The sequence below is a fragment of the Lissotriton helveticus genome, chromosome 3_1 (assembly GCF_964261635.1).
Source record: "Lissotriton helveticus chromosome 3_1, aLisHel1.1, whole genome shotgun sequence".
In the NCBI taxonomy this organism is placed as follows: Eukaryota; Metazoa; Chordata; class Amphibia; order Caudata; family Salamandridae; genus Lissotriton; species Lissotriton helveticus.
The window spans coordinates 1,046,117,470-1,046,137,028 of NC_136061.1; the positions used below are offsets into that span (position 1 = coordinate 1,046,117,470).

At 48.3% G+C, this 19,559-nt stretch overlaps 1 protein-coding gene across 5 annotated transcripts in view; it reads right to left on the minus strand.

The window, feature by feature from the left end:
- UBR3 (ubiquitin protein ligase E3 component n-recognin 3) overlaps positions 1-19,559 on the minus strand; it is a 1,992,321-nt gene that overhangs the window by 1,159,878 nt on the left and 812,884 nt on the right. For all 5 annotated transcript variants that reach the window (XM_078681592.1, XM_078681591.1, XM_078681590.1 and 2 more), the window contains one exon: positions 17,665-17,753. In XM_078681592.1, the coding sequence (XP_078537718.1) occupies positions 17,665-17,753 (89 nt within the window). The remainder of the gene's footprint in view (positions 1-17,664; positions 17,754-19,559) is intronic.

Here is a 19,559-nt window from a genome sequence, read left to right on the forward strand (position 1 = left end):
TAAATGTTTGACGAACGTAAAAGGCCCATCCAGGGCGTAATGTAATGTACATCATTAACCAATGTCAAGTGGTGTTGTGAATATACAACCAAAATGTATTGTATATATTGCATATGGAAAATGGGAAGGTCCATTCAGGGCAAACCGATATGTCAAAAATGTCAAACAAACCATTATAAGATGGCGACCATGGATTTGTCCCTTGTCTATCTCCATGACATGCACGTGAAGGGTATTTAAATAATAAAAAAATGGCGCGCTATTGTACCAAAGACTAAGGCAGTAGCCGAAACGCGTCTGGTTCTCTGAGGGAAATAAAAGATCTACACCCTCCTCCTGCGAGTGCTGTGCTTTCTTGGAAGGTGAGAAAGTGGAAGCCTGGATATATATATATATATCTATATCTATACATATATATATCTATACATATACATATATATATCTATACATATATATATATATATCTATACATATCTATACATATATATATATATATATATATATATATATATATATATATATATATATATATATATATATATATATATCACGCTCCAAGGTTGTCCACCTTATGAGTAGCACGCGAGCAGCAGCTTTATTTATGTGTAGGTGAGGACGGGGATCTACAAGCGGATCCCCGTCCTCACCAACACATAAATAAAGCTGCTGCTCGCGTGCTACTCATAAGGTGGACAACGCGTGAATCTATATGCGGCAGTCCAGCCGCAGAGTATGCACCACCCCGTTAACGTGGGGGTCACGGCAGTGAAGTAGCAGCCGTATAGGAATCGAGGACGGGCCCACTTGTGGAGTCCATACAGGACTTGATTGTGTGCTTTCCGTACTACACTTCCCAGAAGTCTCACTGGAGCCTCCCATCGACGGGCGAGTTATATAATTGGAGAAGTGTAGCGGGTGCGCACACCGCTTCCGTTAAAGCCCCTGAAGAGAAGCAGATGGAGCTTCGAAACGCGTCGGGCAGATCCATTACGGAGCGGCGTCTACAAGCGGATCCCCGTCCTCACCAACACATAAATAAAGCTGCTGCTCGCGTGCTACTCACATGGTGGACAACCTTGGAGCGTGAATCTATATGCGGCAGTCCAGCCGCAGAGTATGCACCACCCCGTTAACGTGGGGGTCACGGCAGTGAAGTAGCAGCCGTACATGGAATCGAGGACGGGCCCACTTGTGGAGTCCATACAGGACTTGATTGTGTGCTTTCCGTACTACACTTCCCAGAAGTCTCACTGGAGCCTCCCATCGACGGGCGAGTTATATAATTGGAGAAGTGTAGCGGGTGCGCACACCGCTTCCGTTAAAGCCCCTGAAGAGAAGCAGATGGAGCTTCGAAACGCGTCGGGCAGATCCATTACGGAGCGGCGTCTACAAGCGGATCCCCGTCCTCACCAACACATAAATAAAGCTGCTGCTCGCGTGCTACTCACATGGTGGACAACCTTGGAGCGTGAATCTATATGCGGCAGTCCAGCCGCAGAGTATGCACCACCCCGTTAACGTGGGGGTCACGGCAGTGAAGTAGCAGCCGTACATGGAATCGAGGACGGGCCCACTTGTGGAGTCCATACAGGACTTGATTGTGTGCTTTCCGTACTACACTTCCCAGAAGTCTCACTGGAGCCTCCCATCGACGGGCGAGTTATATAATTGGAGAAGTGTAGCGGGTGCGCACACCGCTTCCGTTAAAGCCCCTGAAGAGAAGCAGATGGAGCTTCGAAACGCGTCGGGCAGATCCATTACGGAGCGGCGTCTACAAGCGGATCCCCGTCCTCACCAACACATAAATAAAGCTGCTGCTCGCGTGCTACTCACATGGTGGACAACCTTGGAGCGTGAATCTATATGCGGCAGTCCAGCCGCAGAGTATGCACCACCCCGTTAACGTGGGGGTCACGGCAGTGAAGTAGCAGCCGTACATGGAATCGAGGACGGGCCCACTTGTGGAGTCCATACAGGACTTGATTGTGTGCTTTCCGTACTACACTTCCCAGAAGTCTCACTGGAGCCTCCCATCGACGGGCGAGTTATATAATTGGAGAAGTGTAGCGGGTGCGCACACCGCTTCCGTTAAAGCCCCTGAAGAGAAGCAGATGGAGCTTCGAAACGCGTCGGGCAGATCCATTACGGAGCGGCGTCTACAAGCGGATCCCCGTCCTCACCAACACATAAATAAAGCTGCTGCTCGCGTGCTACTCACATGGTGGACAACCTTGGAGCGTGAATCTATAAGCGGCAGTCCAGCCGCAGAGTATGCACCACCCCGTTAACGTGGGGGTCACGGCAGTGAAGTAGCAGCCGTACATGGAATCGAGGACGGGCCCACTTGTGGAGTCCATACAGGACTTGATTGTGTGCTTTCCGTACTACACTTCCCAGAAGTCTCACTGGAGCCTCCCATCGACGGGCGAGTTATATAATTGGAGAAGTGTAGCGGGTGCGCACACCGCTTCCGTTAAAGCCCCTGAAGAGAAGCAGATGGAGCTTCGAAACGCGTCGGGCAGATCCATTACGGAGCGGCGTCTACAAGCGGATCCCCGTCCTCACCAACACATAAATAAAGCTGCTGCTCGCGTGCTACTCACATGGTGGACAACCTTGGAGCGTGAATCTATATGCGGCAGTCCAGCCGCAGAGTATGCACCACCCCGTTAACGTGGGGGTCACGGCAGTGAAGTAGCAGCCGTACATGGAATCGAGGACGGGCCCACTTGTGGAGTCCATACAGGACTTGATTGTGTGCTTTCCGTACTACACTTCCCAGAAGTCTCACTGGAGCCTCCCATCGACGGGCGAGTTATATAATTGGAGAAGTGTAGCGGGTGCGCACACCGCTTCCGTTAAAGCCCCTGAAGAGAAGCAGATGGAGCTTCGAAACGCGTCGGGCAGATCCATTACGGAGCGGCGTCTACAAGCGGATCCCCGTCCTCACCAACACATAAATAAAGCTGCTGCTCGCGTGCTACTCACATGGTGGACAACCTTGGAGCGTGAATCTATATGCGGCAGTCCAGCCGCAGAGTATGCACCACCCCGTTAACGTGGGGGTCACGGCAGTGAAGTAGAAGCCGTACATGGAATCGAGGACGGGCCCACTTGTGGAGTCCATACAGGACTTGATTGTGTGCTTTCCGTACTACACTTCCCAGAAGTCTCACTGGAGCCTCCCATCGACGGGCGAGTTATATAATTGGAGAAGTGTAGCGGGTGCGCACACCGCTTCCGTTAAAGCCCCTGAAGAGAAGCAGATGGAGCTTCGAAACGCGTCGGGCAGATCCATTACGGAGCGGCGTCTACAAGCGGATCCCCGTCCTCACCAACACATAAATAAAGCTGCTGCTCGCGTGCTACTCACATGGTGGACAACCTTGGAGCGTGAATAGATATATATATATATATAGATATATATATATATCGACTAACACCCTCCTTCCAAAGAAATCAGGCAGGGGTCCAGAGGGGTTTCCGGAAGGTAAGCTTTATTTTTGATGCACAGCAGAGTAGTGGCGGCGTATGCATTTCGGGCGAGTATTGGTGCCCTCGTCAGCGCCCTTAACTACCAAAAGTTCAGATTGCAGTCCCGCTTCCCTTCTCACATTAAAAGGGATTAGTCGCTCCTCCCCCACCAAATGATTAACACCTGCTGCTTTGCTAGAGTTCAATTCTGCCTACAGCTCCCAGGGTGCACTGTAATCTACACTCGGGTTGGTGGAATGGAGGGAAACAAAAAATTTCTCTGTTGGAGCGGATCAATTTAATGTGGGCTGGCTCATACCGTGATATATATATCAAAGAAGGGTAAACGAGCCACGACCATGCATCATGGGTGTTATAGGATCACACCTAGTGTGTTAATGGCCAGTGGTAGCCGCATTTTAAGCATGAAAAACACCATGAAAACCTCCAAGGTAGGAGAATGAGGCATGTAAGCCAGACAACCCATGACGTATAGAAGATAGCGCCGTACAACGGCATGGTAAGAGCACCAGGTAATGCATAGAGCCCAAGGTATCTCTAGGCCCAGTTGACAATGCAGAGCTATATAATAGCATACAAGTACCCCACTTGGAGTATGGCACACCACAAACTACGGGGAACACCTCTTAGGGCAACCACAGTAAGAGGACCAGACCCAACAATCTGTGGAACACTGCCACAGTAGTCTAACTGAACACTGAGTACCTGGCTGGGTCAAGTGTGAGTATCTTTTCAGTACTCAGTGTGAGGAAAGCGGAAGGGCGAGGTGGGGGATGGCGAGGTGGGGGATGGCGCTAGCGGATGAAACAGGACAATGCATCCGGAAAGCAGTTACAGGAAGCACGCGTCGTCCATAGATCTATTCCAAAGGACAAACCCGGCCAGGACACATCCAGTTCCTGCCCACACAAACAACGTATCTGCTTCTTTGCCTATACTGTGAAGACATTCTTCAGCGGACCACTTCCTATAGAACTATCGGCTATCACACCTGTCCTGCTTCATCCGCTAGCGCCAGCACCCACCTCGCCCTTCTGCTTTCCTCACACTGAATACCCGGCTGGGTCCAGTGTGAGTATCTTTTTCTTTTTTTCTCACTTGACCAGTGTTCTCACGGAATCCACGTTGGCTGTGCGCACACATTGTTTTTGCTCCAGATGTCCCTATATCATTAGGTCCTGAAGAGTCCCTATATTGTTTTAAAGGTTCGAAACGCCGTAGACACTGAAGAGAACGAATCATTATACCAGCATTAATTATTGTTTACAGTGCTGAAAAAAATGCTGAAAATATTAATGATCGTTTATTAACCCCTTCGACGCTCATGTCGAGCTCAGCTCGTCATGAGGTACACCTCTCGTACGCTCATGACGAGCTGAGCTCGTCATGAACCGCGGGTTTTTGAAATTTTCAGCGCACCGCGGAAATCTGCACCGCGTTGATGCGGTTAAAGAATAATGGAACCCACGCTGTAACTGTCACAAATGTCACTACATTTCCTTTTTTTGGTTCCAATTTTGCACCTGGGACACTGTGCACTTATCTTTTTGTAACTAAGAAATTATTTTTCTCAAATAATTGATATAAACTTTCAAAAAAAATAAAGACGGTGTACTCGGCTACCTCTTTGTCTGAAATCCACCTGACCCAAACATATTGTCATTGTGCCTTATTTTAAAAAATCATCCATGTACCCAACCAATGTTTCCACAAGAACCAATGTTTCTTGATATATTATTCTGGGAACAGTCTTTTGATGTGTCTCATTTTATGGGTGAAATCCCTTTCCTGGTGGTGTTTTTATTGCTTCGCAGTGTTTGTACCTCCGTGTGAGAGGGCGGTATTTTCTATTATTTGGGAGGGCGAAGCAATACAGTAGCCAGTGTAAATATGGAAGAACATGCAATACTGAATGGTGCTTAGGATTGGCCAGAAGCACCTAGGTGGCTGCATTCTGTAAGATCTGCTGCTTATATAAAAATCTTTACTGAATATTGGTAAAGAAAGCACTGCAGTAACCAATTTTCAACAAAATGAGCGCAAAGATCACAGCCTTCTGTAAATGTATGTATAGGCATTTTATATAGCGCACTACTTACCCTTACCCGTAGGGTCCCAAGGCGCTTCGACCGCTGCGAAACCCTTCCTGGCTTCCCTGAGAGATGGTCCCTTAATGGGTATCTCCAGGGTGAGACCAGGCATCCCCGGCGGTCTGGTGGGGCCGTTAGTGAAGATGAGGCAAGCTAATGCCCAGAGTTGCCGAGTGTGATCGCTGATCAGAGTGGGCACCGAGGCGAGAGAATTATCGAGTCCGCTGACCCTGGTCCAGAAACCTGCCGCGCCGGGAATCGAACCCTGGTCCCGGGCCGTCCTCTGCTCTCGGGTCTGCCGCCTCTAACCAGTGAGCCACACTACTTCACTTCTGTAATTCAGGGGGAATATGGGAGAAATGTATCTAAAGGTTTTAAGCATATAAAAGCCAGACGAGATGGTGTTAACATGGCCTTTAAAAGAGTTTGTTGTCAAAGAACATCCCAAAATGTTTTACTTTAGTAATAGGACAATAGGACACCCACTTCCCAATTTGGAGCATACAATTGTGGAATCTTGAGGAAGAATCATCAGGATTCCTCTCTACTGACACCACAATTTGGGTGTTGTCTGCATAGGACACTAGTGCAAAACCAAAAGATTTTATTAGGTTGGCAAGGGGAGTCACATACAGATTAAAAAGGGTTGGGCTCAATGATGATCCCGGAGGGACCCCACAAGGCAAGGAGAAGGAGGAAGACTTAAACCTGTTGAGCTCGACGAACTGTTCTCTATTTGAGAGCAAAAATGAAGGCGCTTAAGAGCCTAGCCTTGCCAATGGCAACCAGGCGATCAATAAGAGTGCCATGATTAACAGTATGGAATGCTGTAAAGAGAAATAATAAAATCAAAGCAGTATTATCCCCATTACCCACAAGTTGGTAGCACTGAGGCTAGTGCGTCATTGAATGAGGACTCCAATCAAAGGTCATAGTAAATGACTGACAGTTCACCATCATTTGTTGGTCAGGTGGATCACAAAGATCCATCTTCAACTAAATCTAGGCCTGATGGAAATAGTGACTGACTGGTTGACTTTCTACTTATGGGATGTCTAGGTTTCTGCTCAGATTGCCCCAGTGTACACATAATTGTCACAAGTTGCTTTGAAGTCACTGTAAGGGCATCGTAAGAATGCCATAAATGAGATGGGGGAGGCCAGTAAATGTTAGTATAGGTATCCCTCTGTAGTATTAATTACAAATACTAATTTCAGGAACCGCTATTCTGTCTTGACTATTCCCCCAGGTACCCACACAAACTATTGAGTATCTCATGGTCTATGAATAGTCACTGAAGTTACATCATCTGATGATAATGATCTGGAGGAGGAGGGGCAGAAACATACATCTTTGCTGCAATAAGAAGGACTGATACATTATGATACACTCTTAGGCCTCTTACCCGCAGGTAAACATGTGCAAACGGACTACATACAAGGTGACTGCTGTGACACTAAACAAACAAGTTACTTACCTTTGGTAATAATGCATCTGTAAGAGACATATGCTAGTTATAGATTTCTCACCTTAGAATTAAGCCCAGGCATCAGACTGGATCCACAGAATTTTTATTTTAGCAGTACCCCTGCGCATCGGTAGGTGGTGTCAGCCGGCTCCGCGTTCATCGTCAGCGTTGCGGTCGCTGGTATGACGTTGCGATGTCTACATAGACACCGTCCCTGCGTGCTGACGTCAGTTCTGACACGACTATCCATACCAGAAGCGCAGAGCCATGCAAGACGAAGGGAGTCCCTATCCCTAGAAGTCAGTTCGCAGAACGGGGAAGATGGGTGGGGTGGTAAGGAATCTATAACTAACATATGACTCTTACAGATACATCGTTACCGAAGGTAAGTACCTTGTTCATCTGAAAGAGACTGTTAGTTACAGAGTCCTTACCTTAGAATAGATACCTCAGCAATGCCAACCCCAGAGGTGGGTCTGCGAACTAAGTTCACAACAGAAAATACTAGAGAACAGAACGGCGAAAATAGCGGTCTCCCTAGACTTGGCGGTCTAAGCAATAATGATTAGTAAACGTGTGCAGTGACGCCAACGTGCCGCCTGACAGATGTCAACGAGTGGGACTCCACCTCCTAAGACAGTAGTAACTGCCGTAACCATGGTGGAGTGAGCACGCAGTCCCACTGGAGCTTCTTTTAACGATAGAAAATAGCACATTTTAATGCACTGAACAAGCCACTGAGAGATGGTACGTGTTTGCACAGACCGACCTTTCTTGGAGCCCACATAGCCAACAAAGAGTTGATCGTCCACCCTGAAATCCTTTGTGCGGTGAAGACAGAAAGACAGCACACGTTTTGGGTCCAGACAGTGGAGGCTCTCCTACTCCTTCGAAGGGTGTGGAGGTGGGAAGAAGGTGGGCAAAGTGATCGTCTGTCCTATATGGAAAGAGGTAATCACTTTGTGAAGAAAAGAGAACCTCGTACGAAGAACCACTTTGTCTGGATGAATAGCTAGAAAAGGAGGTTTGGAGGATAGAGCTTGAAACTTACTCCCTCTGTGAGCAGAGGTGATGGCAACAAGGAAAGCTATCTTCAGAGTGAGGAGCATGAGAAGGCAGTTGTGAGGAGGCTTGAAGGGAGTGCACATAAGATATGTTAAGACCAGGTTCAAGTTCCACGGGGGCATTATGATTGGAGAAGGAGGAAAGAGGTGAGGAATGCCCTTAAGAAAACTATTTACAATAGGGGACTTGAAAAGAGAAGGCTGATCAGGAAAGCAGACATGGCCGAAAGGTAGCCTTTAAGAGTGCCCAGAGCAGAGCCTTGCTGGGCTAAAGACAGAATGAACAAGAGTACCTCAGAAAGAGGGGAAGAAAGGGGATCCACAGCCTTTGCTGTGCACCATGCCACAAACTTTTTCCATCTACAGGAGTATCCAGTTTCAGTGGAGGGATGCCTGGCTGCCAAGATGACATTACAGGCTGCAGGAGGAAAGCCAAAAGCTGTCAACTGTTGCCACTCAATCTCCACGCAAGGAGATGGAGGCTGGACAGGTTCGGTGGAGGACCATCCCCTGCCGCTGCGAAAGAAAATCTTCCCGAATAGGCAGTCTGATCGGAGGATCGATTACCATTTTCAAGAGCTCAAGGTACCAGACTTTTCGTGCCCAGTCCGGAACCATAAGAATGATGTAGGCTCGGTCGCGAGTCCTCTTCTTCAGCACTCTGGGTAGAAATGGTACAGGCAGAGAGGCATATAGGAGGCCACAGTTCCACTCATGACGAAAAGCGTTGCAGAGCGAGTGCCGCCTTGGAAATTCCAACGTGCAGAACTGCTGACACTGCATGTTCTCTTTGGTGGCGAACAGATCTAACCACGGCTCTCCCCACTGCCAAAAGAGACCTTGCACAACCTCAGAGTGAAGACGCTATTCGTGATCCATCATGCACCGACAGCTGAGTTCGTCCGCCATGGTGTTCAGCGAACCTGCCAGGTGTTAAACCACCAGGGATACATTTGCCTGATATTCCTGCCATGTCTAAAGGCGAAGAGCCTCTTGACATAGGGCCCACGGCCCCACTCCACCCAGTTTGTTGCACTACCAAATGGTGGAAGTGTTGTCTGTGAACACCTGCACTACTCTTCCTTTGATAGCAGGAAGTAATGCCTTCAGTGCAAGATTTATTGCCCTGGAGACCGGACTCCGCCGGAGACCAGAGATCTCTGATCTCCGCCTTTCCAGTGTGGCCGCCTCATCCCAGGAATGACGCGCACATCACCACTGTTAGCTCTGGTTGGGAAAGGGAGAGGGATCTTCCGCTGACCCAATCTTTGTTTGTGAGCCACCACAGAAATTGACGTGCAGTCCCCTCCGAGATCTGGAGAACGTCGGAAAGATTCCCCTGATGCTGCGCCCACTGGAACTTCAGGTCCCACTGCAGAGCCCGCATATGCCATCTGGCATGATCCACCAGAGGATGCAGGAGGCCATGAGGCCCAGCAGCCTTAGGGTCAATCTCACCAAAATAAGGAATAGAGGCTGAAACATCAATAACATAGCCCGAATATCCCGGTCTTGCTGCTCAGGAGGATAAGCCCAAAACTGCGCTGTATCAGAACTGCTTTGATGAAAAGGAGCTTCTGAGAGGGAGTCGTGTGTGACTTCAGTACGTTGATGGTGAACCTCTTCGAGTGCAGGAGGTCCGTCGTAGTCTGCAGGTGGGAGACGAAAGCCTGGGGCGAGCTCGCCTTCAACAGCCAGTCGTCGAGATGGGGGAAGACTGGAACCCCTGATCTGCGCAGATGAGCTGCGACCACTACCATCACTTTCGTGAACACCAGAGGGGTGCTTGTAAGGCCACAGGGGAGCATGGTAAACTGAAAATGCTTGTGGCCTACCTTGAACAGTAGGTAACGCCTGTGGGCTAGCACGATGGGGCTAGGATATATAAAAACGTCCAAACCCAACGATACCATCCAGTCTCCGGGGTCGAGGGCAGACAGGACCTGACCCAGCATGAGCATCTTGAACTTCTCCTTCCAGTGGAACGGGCTGAGGGCCCTGAGATCTAAGATAGGATGCAGGCCTTTGTCCTTCTTGGGTACCAGAAAGTAGCGGGAGTAGCAACCACGACCTACTTCTGGCAGAGGGACCATTTCGAAAGCTCCGATGGCCAAGAGAACTACAACTTCCTTGCGGAAAATGGCCAAATTACCCTCCGACATGCGATGGAAGTATGGTGGCTTGAAAGGAAGGGTAGTCTTGAAGGGGAGGGAGTTGCCCCTTTGGACTATCTGCAAAACCCACCTCTCCGACGTGATATTTTGCCAGTGGGGGTGGTGATGGCGAATTGTGCTGCTCACTGACTTCTGTGGCGCTAAAAGGTTGAACTAGGAGGGTTTGGAGGCTGCTGCAGGGGGTTACGGATGGACTGGCCCGCCTGCTGGCCCCCAGACCTGAGTCGATGTGTCCCACGTCCGCAGGCAGGCACAGGCTGGGCAGCTTGCATGAACCGGTGGCTAGACTGGGCCGAACGTGGTGGGGCATCCCTTCCGTAGCCACGGAAAGGGGCGAAAAGCAGACTGCGTCAGACGAGAAGTCGCCGCGAGGCCCAAGAACCTGGCTGTAGCCCTAGAATCCTTGAAGCGCTCGAGCGCAGAGTCTACCTTGTCACCAAAAAGGCGACGGCGATCAAAGGGCATTTACAGTAAGGTGGATTGGACATCCCCAGAAAAACCAAACCTCTTCAACCAAGCATAGCACCACAGGGCTATTGACGTGTAAATCGTTCTGCCCAGTGAGTCAGCGGTATCCAGCTCCCATCTGATGGTGAATTTGGCAGCGTTTCTACCCTCTGACACTGCGTGGGTGAGAACGGCCCGGACCTCCTACGGGCACTGTGGAAGCACTTGCGCAACCGTATCCCACACTGTATGGGTATAACGGCCCGAGAGGCATGCAATATTCACCGACCACAGCACTAAGCTGGCGGAAGAAAACATCTTCTTCCCAAGATGGTCCAGCCTCTTGGATTTCCTATCTGAGGGAGCAGTAGGGAATGCGTCCTTAGAGAACGAGGCTTGGACCAAAAAGCTCTCAGGGCTCAGGTGTTGGGAGAGGAAAAGTGGGTCGCTGGAGCCGATGTCTGGCAATCATCCTGTCCACAGGAGCCCCTGTGCTGGGCTTGGACCAAGTGCCCAGAAGGATGTCCGTGAAGGCTTCATTGTAAGGCAGAAGACGAGGCCACTGCCGATTGAAGCCCCTCTGTCAGGAGGTTAGTCCTGACTGCCTCTGTAGCAAGATCCAGGTCCAAGGCCTCAGCCGCCCTACGCAACACCACTGCATATGACGCTCCCTACTCCGTAGCCGTGGTAAGGGGAGAAAGCATTCAAAGGTCTGGGGAGGTATCCAGACCACTGGCGTCACCCAGGTCCTCTTACCAGTCCGGCTCTTCAAAATGGTTAGCTAAAGTGTCCACAGACCCCTCCCAGACCTCCTCTGGTTGCCAATCAGGCCTGAACGGAACTCCAGGGATGAAAAGAGGCACAAACTTGCCTTCTGTTGGGGGCACGACCAGCACCGGGGTGTCGATGTTGGGATTGGCGCCAGGCAAGGTACCGCGAGGTCGACAGGCGTCGATCTTGATTTAGGCCTGGATCCTCGGGGGCCCTCCGGGGCAGGAGCCGCCGGCATCGAAGTCCCAGGGCCCCCACCCGAGTCCGCGGGCCCGAAGGCGCGCTAGCAGAGTCGGGCTGCCAAAAGATGCCATGAAGCGCTTTGTAGAAAGCTTGAAGCTGGGCAGGGGACACACCAGCACCGGGAAAAGGAGGAAAGCTCGGAGCCGTCAGTGAAGCTAGCTCCGAAGACGGAGCTAGAGAATGACGACGCTCTGAGTCCCACATCGTGTTGGATGACCGACAAGCAGAAGGCGAAGAGTGACGCAGCTTCTTCGCCTTCTTCTTGTGGTTCAACTTACCCGAAGATTTAGAAGACTTGGATGACGAATGATGGTGGCGGCTCCGTGACTGGTCCCGAGTTCTTCCCCTCGACCGGAACCTCGAGCGGCATGGAGCCGACTGCCGGGCCTCCCACAACTTTCGGATTCATGACCCGGCAGTCGGATTACAACTTCGGGTCATGGTCGCGCTCCAGGCACCAAAGGCACATGAGATGGGGGGGTCCGTAACCAACATCATGCGGGTACCACAGGCCTCGCACGGTTAAATCCGGTCCGACGATGGTACATCCCTCATACACCAGGAGTCGATAGACTCAAAAAAGTCGAGAAAAACATAGTCAAACAATGACTAAAGGGGTAGCTCTCTCCAGATCTGCGTAAGGCTTTCGTGGAAAAAGAAAGAACTGACATCAGGGGCAGCGTCTAAGTAGACATCACGACTTCATCCAGGCGACCACGACGACGGACGTGGAGTCAACCAACACCACCTACCGACGCGCAGGTGTACTGCTAAGAGAAAAATTATCCGGATCCAGTCTAACGCCTGGGGGTAATTCTATAACTGCTATAACTAACAGTCTTTTTCAGATAGGAATGTTAGGAGCGCACAGAGGACAAATGTTGATGAATTAAGTTATATCCTCCAGGTGGTTGGAGGGTAACTCCACCGAAGTAGAGAGAAGGTCAGCGCTCTAGCTGCGCTGTACATGATCCTGATAAAAAGTGGGGAGGAACGCAGTCGCGCGGTGGAGACGAGTAAGCCGGTGGCAGTGGCTGACTCTATCCGCTTGTGTGCTGTGTGATGTTGCACTGTGGGCGCTGAGTCAGAGCGTTTTAAGGCAAAAGCGATCGTCCTGCTATTTTTAAAAAACATAGTGTAATTTGTATATTTGTTTTTAAAACTGCGTGCACTTTACTTCTGGGCTGATTCAATAGCTCGGGGGGTCACTCACTTACTGTACTCCCGCCCTGGTCCGCCGCGTCCATTCTGGGCGTTTGATGCGGAGGGTGAGGAGGAGCCCAGCACTTCCGGGCTCATTGTTGTCAGGTCAGCACTCTAGCTGCCCCTCCCCTCTCCCCTACATATGTGTATAGGACAGCAGCGGACGCGTGCAGCGGGCGCGACGGAGGTGCGCCGAAGTTGCGCCAAAGTTAAGCCCATCTGCGCCCGTCCGCGGCCGGACGGGGCCCGGGGCCATGACCCCTGTGCGAGCTAGGCCAACCCACATACAATATGAGAGACAAGAACTGTTAGATCTATGTCCATCTAAGGCGGGACCTTGCTGGCACTCAATGGAGGCACAAACTGCGCACTGTGCTCCTTTAAAAGCCAGAGAGAACCGGATAATGGGACAGACAGTGGGTGGATTCAAGGAGGCTTGCTGAATTGTAGATCATTAAGCAAGCACAGTAATCAGATTTGGGATCTCCTTCTGGATGAAAAGATGGATGTTCTCTTCCTAACGGAGACCTGGCTAGGGGAACACTCCGATCCTGACATAATAGAAGCTATCCCGTCATGTTACTCACTGGCCAGATTAGACAGGAGCGAGGGAAGGGGTGGAGGGATTGCCATTGCTACTAAGGCTCCGCTTGATTGCACTTTAGTTCCCCTACAAATAGATAGCTGTGAGGCCGGACAATTCACGTTAAAACTTGGACCTCAAAACTCTGTGTCGGGGATCCTCGTTTATAGACCCCCAGGAAGGCTTAAAGATTTTAAGACTAGTCTAGTGGAGGCTGTCGCTCACTTAGCCATAAGAAAGAGTAGACTCCTGGTGTTAGGAGACCTTAATATTCATCTCGAAGATGAACTAGCTAAAGAGGCTATAGACATAAGGAAAGAATTGCAGGCCTTGCAATTAGAATTAAAAAACTTTACCCTGACCCATAAGCATGGACACTTACTAGACCCTGTAATTGGAAGCTGGGAAGGAGTGAGGGTGGATACTCCCTTACCTGTACCTTGGTCGGGTCATTTTTTAATCCCTCTTAAATTATATACTCCAGCTACGGATACTCAAAGGGGGGATAACAAGAGCTATCCACGACGCAAATGGAAAGACTTTTCACAAGACACTTTCAATAAATTATTACAGAAAGGGGGTCCTCCGGGAGGCGCTGACTGTGAAAGCGCAAATAGTTAACTAGAGAGGCGTATTTTAAATGCCCTAGATACAACGGCCCAATGTGCTTATCCAAGGTAGGGAGCAGAGGAAAAAAGTCAGCTCCTTGGTTTACTCCCGAGCTGCAGGCTGCTAAATCGGAATGTAAAAGACTTGAGCGTAGATGGCGGGTGGACTTCTGCCCTCAAAGGAAGTTAACTTATAAGGTAGCTCAGAGAAATTATCAAACTATGTTGCGAGGAACTAAGGCCAGGCACTATAAAAATCGTATCGGGGAGGCAGAAAACTCCTCGAGAGAACTTTTTAAAATCTTTAAGGAGATCTCAGTAGGAGCAAACGCTAATACCCCAGACAATGACTCGATAGAAGAGTGTAACAGAGTAGCTGACTATTTTGCAGGGAAGGTCAGTGATATTTATGCGACCTTCTCTGGTACCACGGAACGTGGACTTGACTTTGAGGAGATTGCGGGGGCAAGTAATGTGGAGTACTGTCTGAAGGCTTTTTCGGTCCCTCCTCCAGAGACACTTAGCAGCATCTGTCAGGGTATTAAATCTGGCTCCCCTCGAGACCCGGCACCACCTAGGGTGTTGGGAGAGAGCCTCACGGTGCTGGAACCTTACTTCAGGCATGTACTTCAGGTCTCATTTGCCTCCGAAACACTCCCTGAAGATTGGAAAAAAGCTGTAGTTCTTCCAATAAAAAAAGAAACCCAATATAAGCCATGAAGCACTTGAAAACTTAAGACCGATTTCCTTACTACCATACCTAGCCAAAGTGGCGGAGAAAGTGGCCAATATTCAACTGATGGCACACTTAGAGAAGAACAACCTCCTACACTCCTCTCAATCAGGTTTCCGATCGGGCTTCTCCACGGAGACGGCCCTTTTGAGAGCGACAGAGACCTTGCGTCAAGGGGCGGATGCTGGACAGACCATGGCATTGGTGATGCTGGACCTCAGTGCGGCGTTTGACACTGTAGCTCATTCCATCTTGCTGCAGTGTCTAAACAAAGCAGGTGTCACTGAGTCCGCACTGGGATGGCTGAAATCATTCCTTACTGGCCGGAGCTTCCAGGTCCAACGAGGCTCCTTTAAATCTTCAGCGATAGCTTTAGAACAAGGGGTGCCTCAGGGCTCTTCCCTGAGTCCAACTTTGTTTAATCTATATATGGCCCCCCTGGCAGAAGTGGTGCAAGCGTATGGAGTGGAGTTAGTCTCCTACGCCGACGACACCCAACTGCTGATCTCTTTGTCCCAAGCACCATCTACGGCGGCATCTAATTTCAAGGCCTGTATGCAGGCTTTGGCAGAATGGATGAACTCGCACTGTCTGAAGCTTAACGGCGCCAAGACGGAGGTAATGGTGATTGATGGGAGCAATCTGAGTTGGACGGCGGATTGGTGGCCATCATGCCTGGGTCCAACGCCCAATCCCTGTAAGGAGGCTAAGAACTTAGGGATATGGGTAGATCCCACGCTATCTTATGAAGGCCACATTCGCCGCCTAGTGGGAAAGTGTTTTGGGGTATTAAAAACCCTCAACCACACCTTAGACTTACTCCCGCTGGAGGCCAGACGCACCATGACTCAAGCATTGGTGACATCCCGTATGGACTACGGAAATGTCCTGTTCTTAGGCACCACAGGAAAAAGTATGGAACGTCTGCAAGTCCTTCAAAATACGGCCGCCAGGCTGGTCCTGAGACTCCCAAAAAGAGCAGCCTCCAAACCTGCTCTCGCAGCTTTACACTGGCTGCCGGTCAGGAAAAGAGTTATGTATAAAGCGCTCCTAATATGCCACAGAATAATATGGCATAAAGCTCCATCCTATCTCCAAGACCTGGTACACATATATGAGCCTAGCAGAGCCCTACGTTCAGAAGGAACGGGCCAACTGAAGATTCCCCGCGTAAAAAGAGCCAAACTGGGAGGCCGCTCATTCAGAGTCCTAGCGGCTCGCAACTGGAATAGGCTCCCGGTTGGCCTCAGACTGGAAGGTTCTGAGGTCAAGTTCAGAAGTCTCTTAAAAACCTACCTGTACAATCTATAAAACACTGATGGGCGGTGGAGGCTACCACGGCTGTTGTACGAAACTTATCTCCACATCGCGGGGACACGCCGGGAAGGCGTCACAAGGTGCTTTATAAATTACTTTATTATTATTAAAGAGAGCCAGAGTCCTGTTTCTCTTAGCCAATTTCCTCCTAGTGGTTTTAGCAGAGATGCAATGAGTGCTTCTAGTCCAGAACAAAAGGGCCACGAATAGTCATATGCAGCTTCTCAATAGTTTTAGTTCATATTTAAAAAAATACATTAATGAATACATTTTTATTATTAACATTGAATTGTGTTCTTGCATCGGGTAAAGAATGCTTCTTTTGGGGGTTTTAGAATTTCAGGCTTTTCGCTGTACTTTTTGTTGTGGCATATTATCTGGTGCATTTTTTAAGTGTATTGATTTTAGCTGCCAAAAACCCACAGTTAGGAGTGATTTCTGTCTGGCCGGCACATTTGTGGAATTCCCTTTGAGTACCGCTTTTGATACAGTTATCTTCTTGCTTTGACAGTTCTGACTGAATCCAAAGCAGAAAACTGTATCTGGATTGAAGTTTCTCCAGATGACCTGTCATTTTCTAATGGCATTGGAATGGATACTCTGCCACTATTCACAAAGGGAAACAAAGTCAAGTTTCAAGTCCAAAACTACAGTGTGCATCAGTGGTCAGAGCCTGATGGAGATATCTGGTGCTTAAATACCTTGCAGAGTCTTAACTCACACCAAAAGGGTTACAATATCAGTGAAAAATTGGCACCTCTCCAACTCCAATCAAATGATGGCACAGAGAAAAATGCATTGGCACATTAATAAGTCTGGCTTGCATTTGGAGGATTGACTAAAATATATGGAAAAAATGAAAAGAACAAAACAAAAAAAGATATGTAATTCAGGCTATGCTAGGAATATAGAGATTGCTTCTGGTATACTATGAATATTTAAAAGAATGGGTAGCAACAGGTAATTCAGAAAGTTATGCTGTCGAGGCTGACTTTAAGACAATTGCCTACATGGGAAAGGGGGATACCTTTATTTAGCTTAAGGTCTTTTCTGGTGCTAACACATGTGGCTCGGCTCCTGAATTCATTATGACGCCACCTGGGGTCTGCATAACAGATTGGAAAGGTTTGGGAAACCAGTCTCACTCTTGTGGATATTCCAGTAGACAAAGAATCTGCAGGAATATACTATTAGAGGAGGATAGTATAGATGTTTCCTTTTCAGACACATGCACTAATATATTGTAGTGTTTCCTCTGTATACCTAAATGACAGTTTTAACCTACTGATAGCTGTGTAGAGCTTGTTGGTAACGGGAAAAGCTCAAACATTTTCCCAGTTACATATAATTACCCTGAAAACATAAGTATTAGAAAACTGTTACTCAGCAACAATTATCAACAGTAAACTATGGGATGGTCCTATATTGAATCGGAAAAAGAATAATTTAGCTACATTCATTGCAAGGATATGAGATCCAGTAGTGAGCTGTGCGTCCGATCATTCATACAGAGTTGGGCAATCATCTCTGCCCGAAGAATCTCATCGTCTGTCATTCCTAAAAAGGAGAAAAGAAATGACACCCCATAAGCACTTTTGTACTAACTGAGTAATAAGCATATACAAATACACTACTTGAAAAGGTTATTATTGTTCTTAATTCAACATTGGTGTTGAGAGATAAGACAGGTTTTGGTTTACATCTTCTCATGACATCTCAGTCATAGACTCGTGCCAGACCCTGCATCCAATCCATATAAAAACTTGGACTCAGAGCTTTGGTTCCATCAAGGCCCTGCCCTGAACCCTCCGCAAGCATCAAACCTCTGTTTCACACGATCTTCAGCCATACTTAGTACAAGTTTGAATATAAAGAAGGCAACAATGATATAACAATCACACATCTCTACTGTTTGCAGAATTCATACAGTAGTGCTCAAGACACTACAACATACCTGTTACCCTCATGTGTATGACTGGGTCCAAAATATCTCTGCCCAGACACATACAGAGTGAGAAGCGGAGCACTCTGATAGATAGATATATATATGATGCATTTTTATATTTTAGTCTAGGATACAAGTAGATGGAACTGTTGAAGAAAAGTACAGTAGTAGCGGAGATAGATCTTCAAATAATAGGACTAGAAATGTGACAAATTTTTTTTTTCTTCAAAATATTTTCACAGAAAACATTAAATTACTTGGCAATAGTTGTGTCCACACAAGCTATAAACACATCCACATTATGTTTACAATGGTACAAAGTTGCAAATATGTTGACAATGTGCATCGAAAGATAATTTCAGCCAACACGTTTCATCCCTTCCTGGTGACTTCTTCAAAGCGAAGTACAAGTGCAGTCATTCTCCAGAGCAAATTAGTATATGCAATATGCACGAACCTATAAGCGTATTGAAGCATCAACCAAAATTCCAACCCAGAATCCTGTTTATCCTGTTAAGATGCTCTACGAAGGTATCCTCCCAAGTAAATCTATGGTCCTTATGTAATGTAGATCCAGTATAAGCGTCCAGTCACAACAGTTTCGGGCTGCCAATAGGTAGAACGTATACTGCATTAATACGTCAATGATGAGGGGTGCTTATGGACTGATAGGTCACCATGAAATATCTGAAATATAACTCCTTGTAGTTCCTCATGCTATCCAGTCATCTGACTGGATAGCATGATTGGATGACTGGATAGGAACCCTGGATAAACTAAATGTGTACTTTCATACACCTGTCCGCAATCCCACAGACTTTACATATTTTCATATGCCTGTCAACAGACCCACAGACGTTACCTACAGTTCTAAGTGGGGTAATTTCCTGATCTCCCCTTTGAACACACCAGGGCTTCTCAGGTGTTCACAAAAGTGATGATGCTGGTCAACACACATCTTTGAAGGTTGATGGTAGGAGATTTCCCCAACCTCTAAAACTGGCTCTTGAAGGCATGCTTGCCACAGTAACTCAAAGAACATCTCCAGACAACGGTGAACCTCCTGACATCATTGGGGTTCTCAACCAACATCCCAAAGTCGCGCCTGACTCCTATGCAGAGGCACAATTTTACAGGAGCTGTCTTGGATACGGTGCAGTTTCAGCCTTGAACCTGGGTCTGGGTCACAGCTCTTATGAGGCATCCTGGCCTATTGACTTCCTGCATCCTGCTTGTCGACAAATGTCAGGTGGCATATGCAGGCTCTGCTATGAAATCTCAGTGAGCTCAGCCCCAAGAAAAACTGTCAAACAAGTTACATACCTTCAGAAATGCCATGTCTGGTAGAGACTATCTAGCCGCAGATTCCTTACCTTAGAATATTCCCTAGGCGCCAGACTGGATCTGAAAACCTTTGG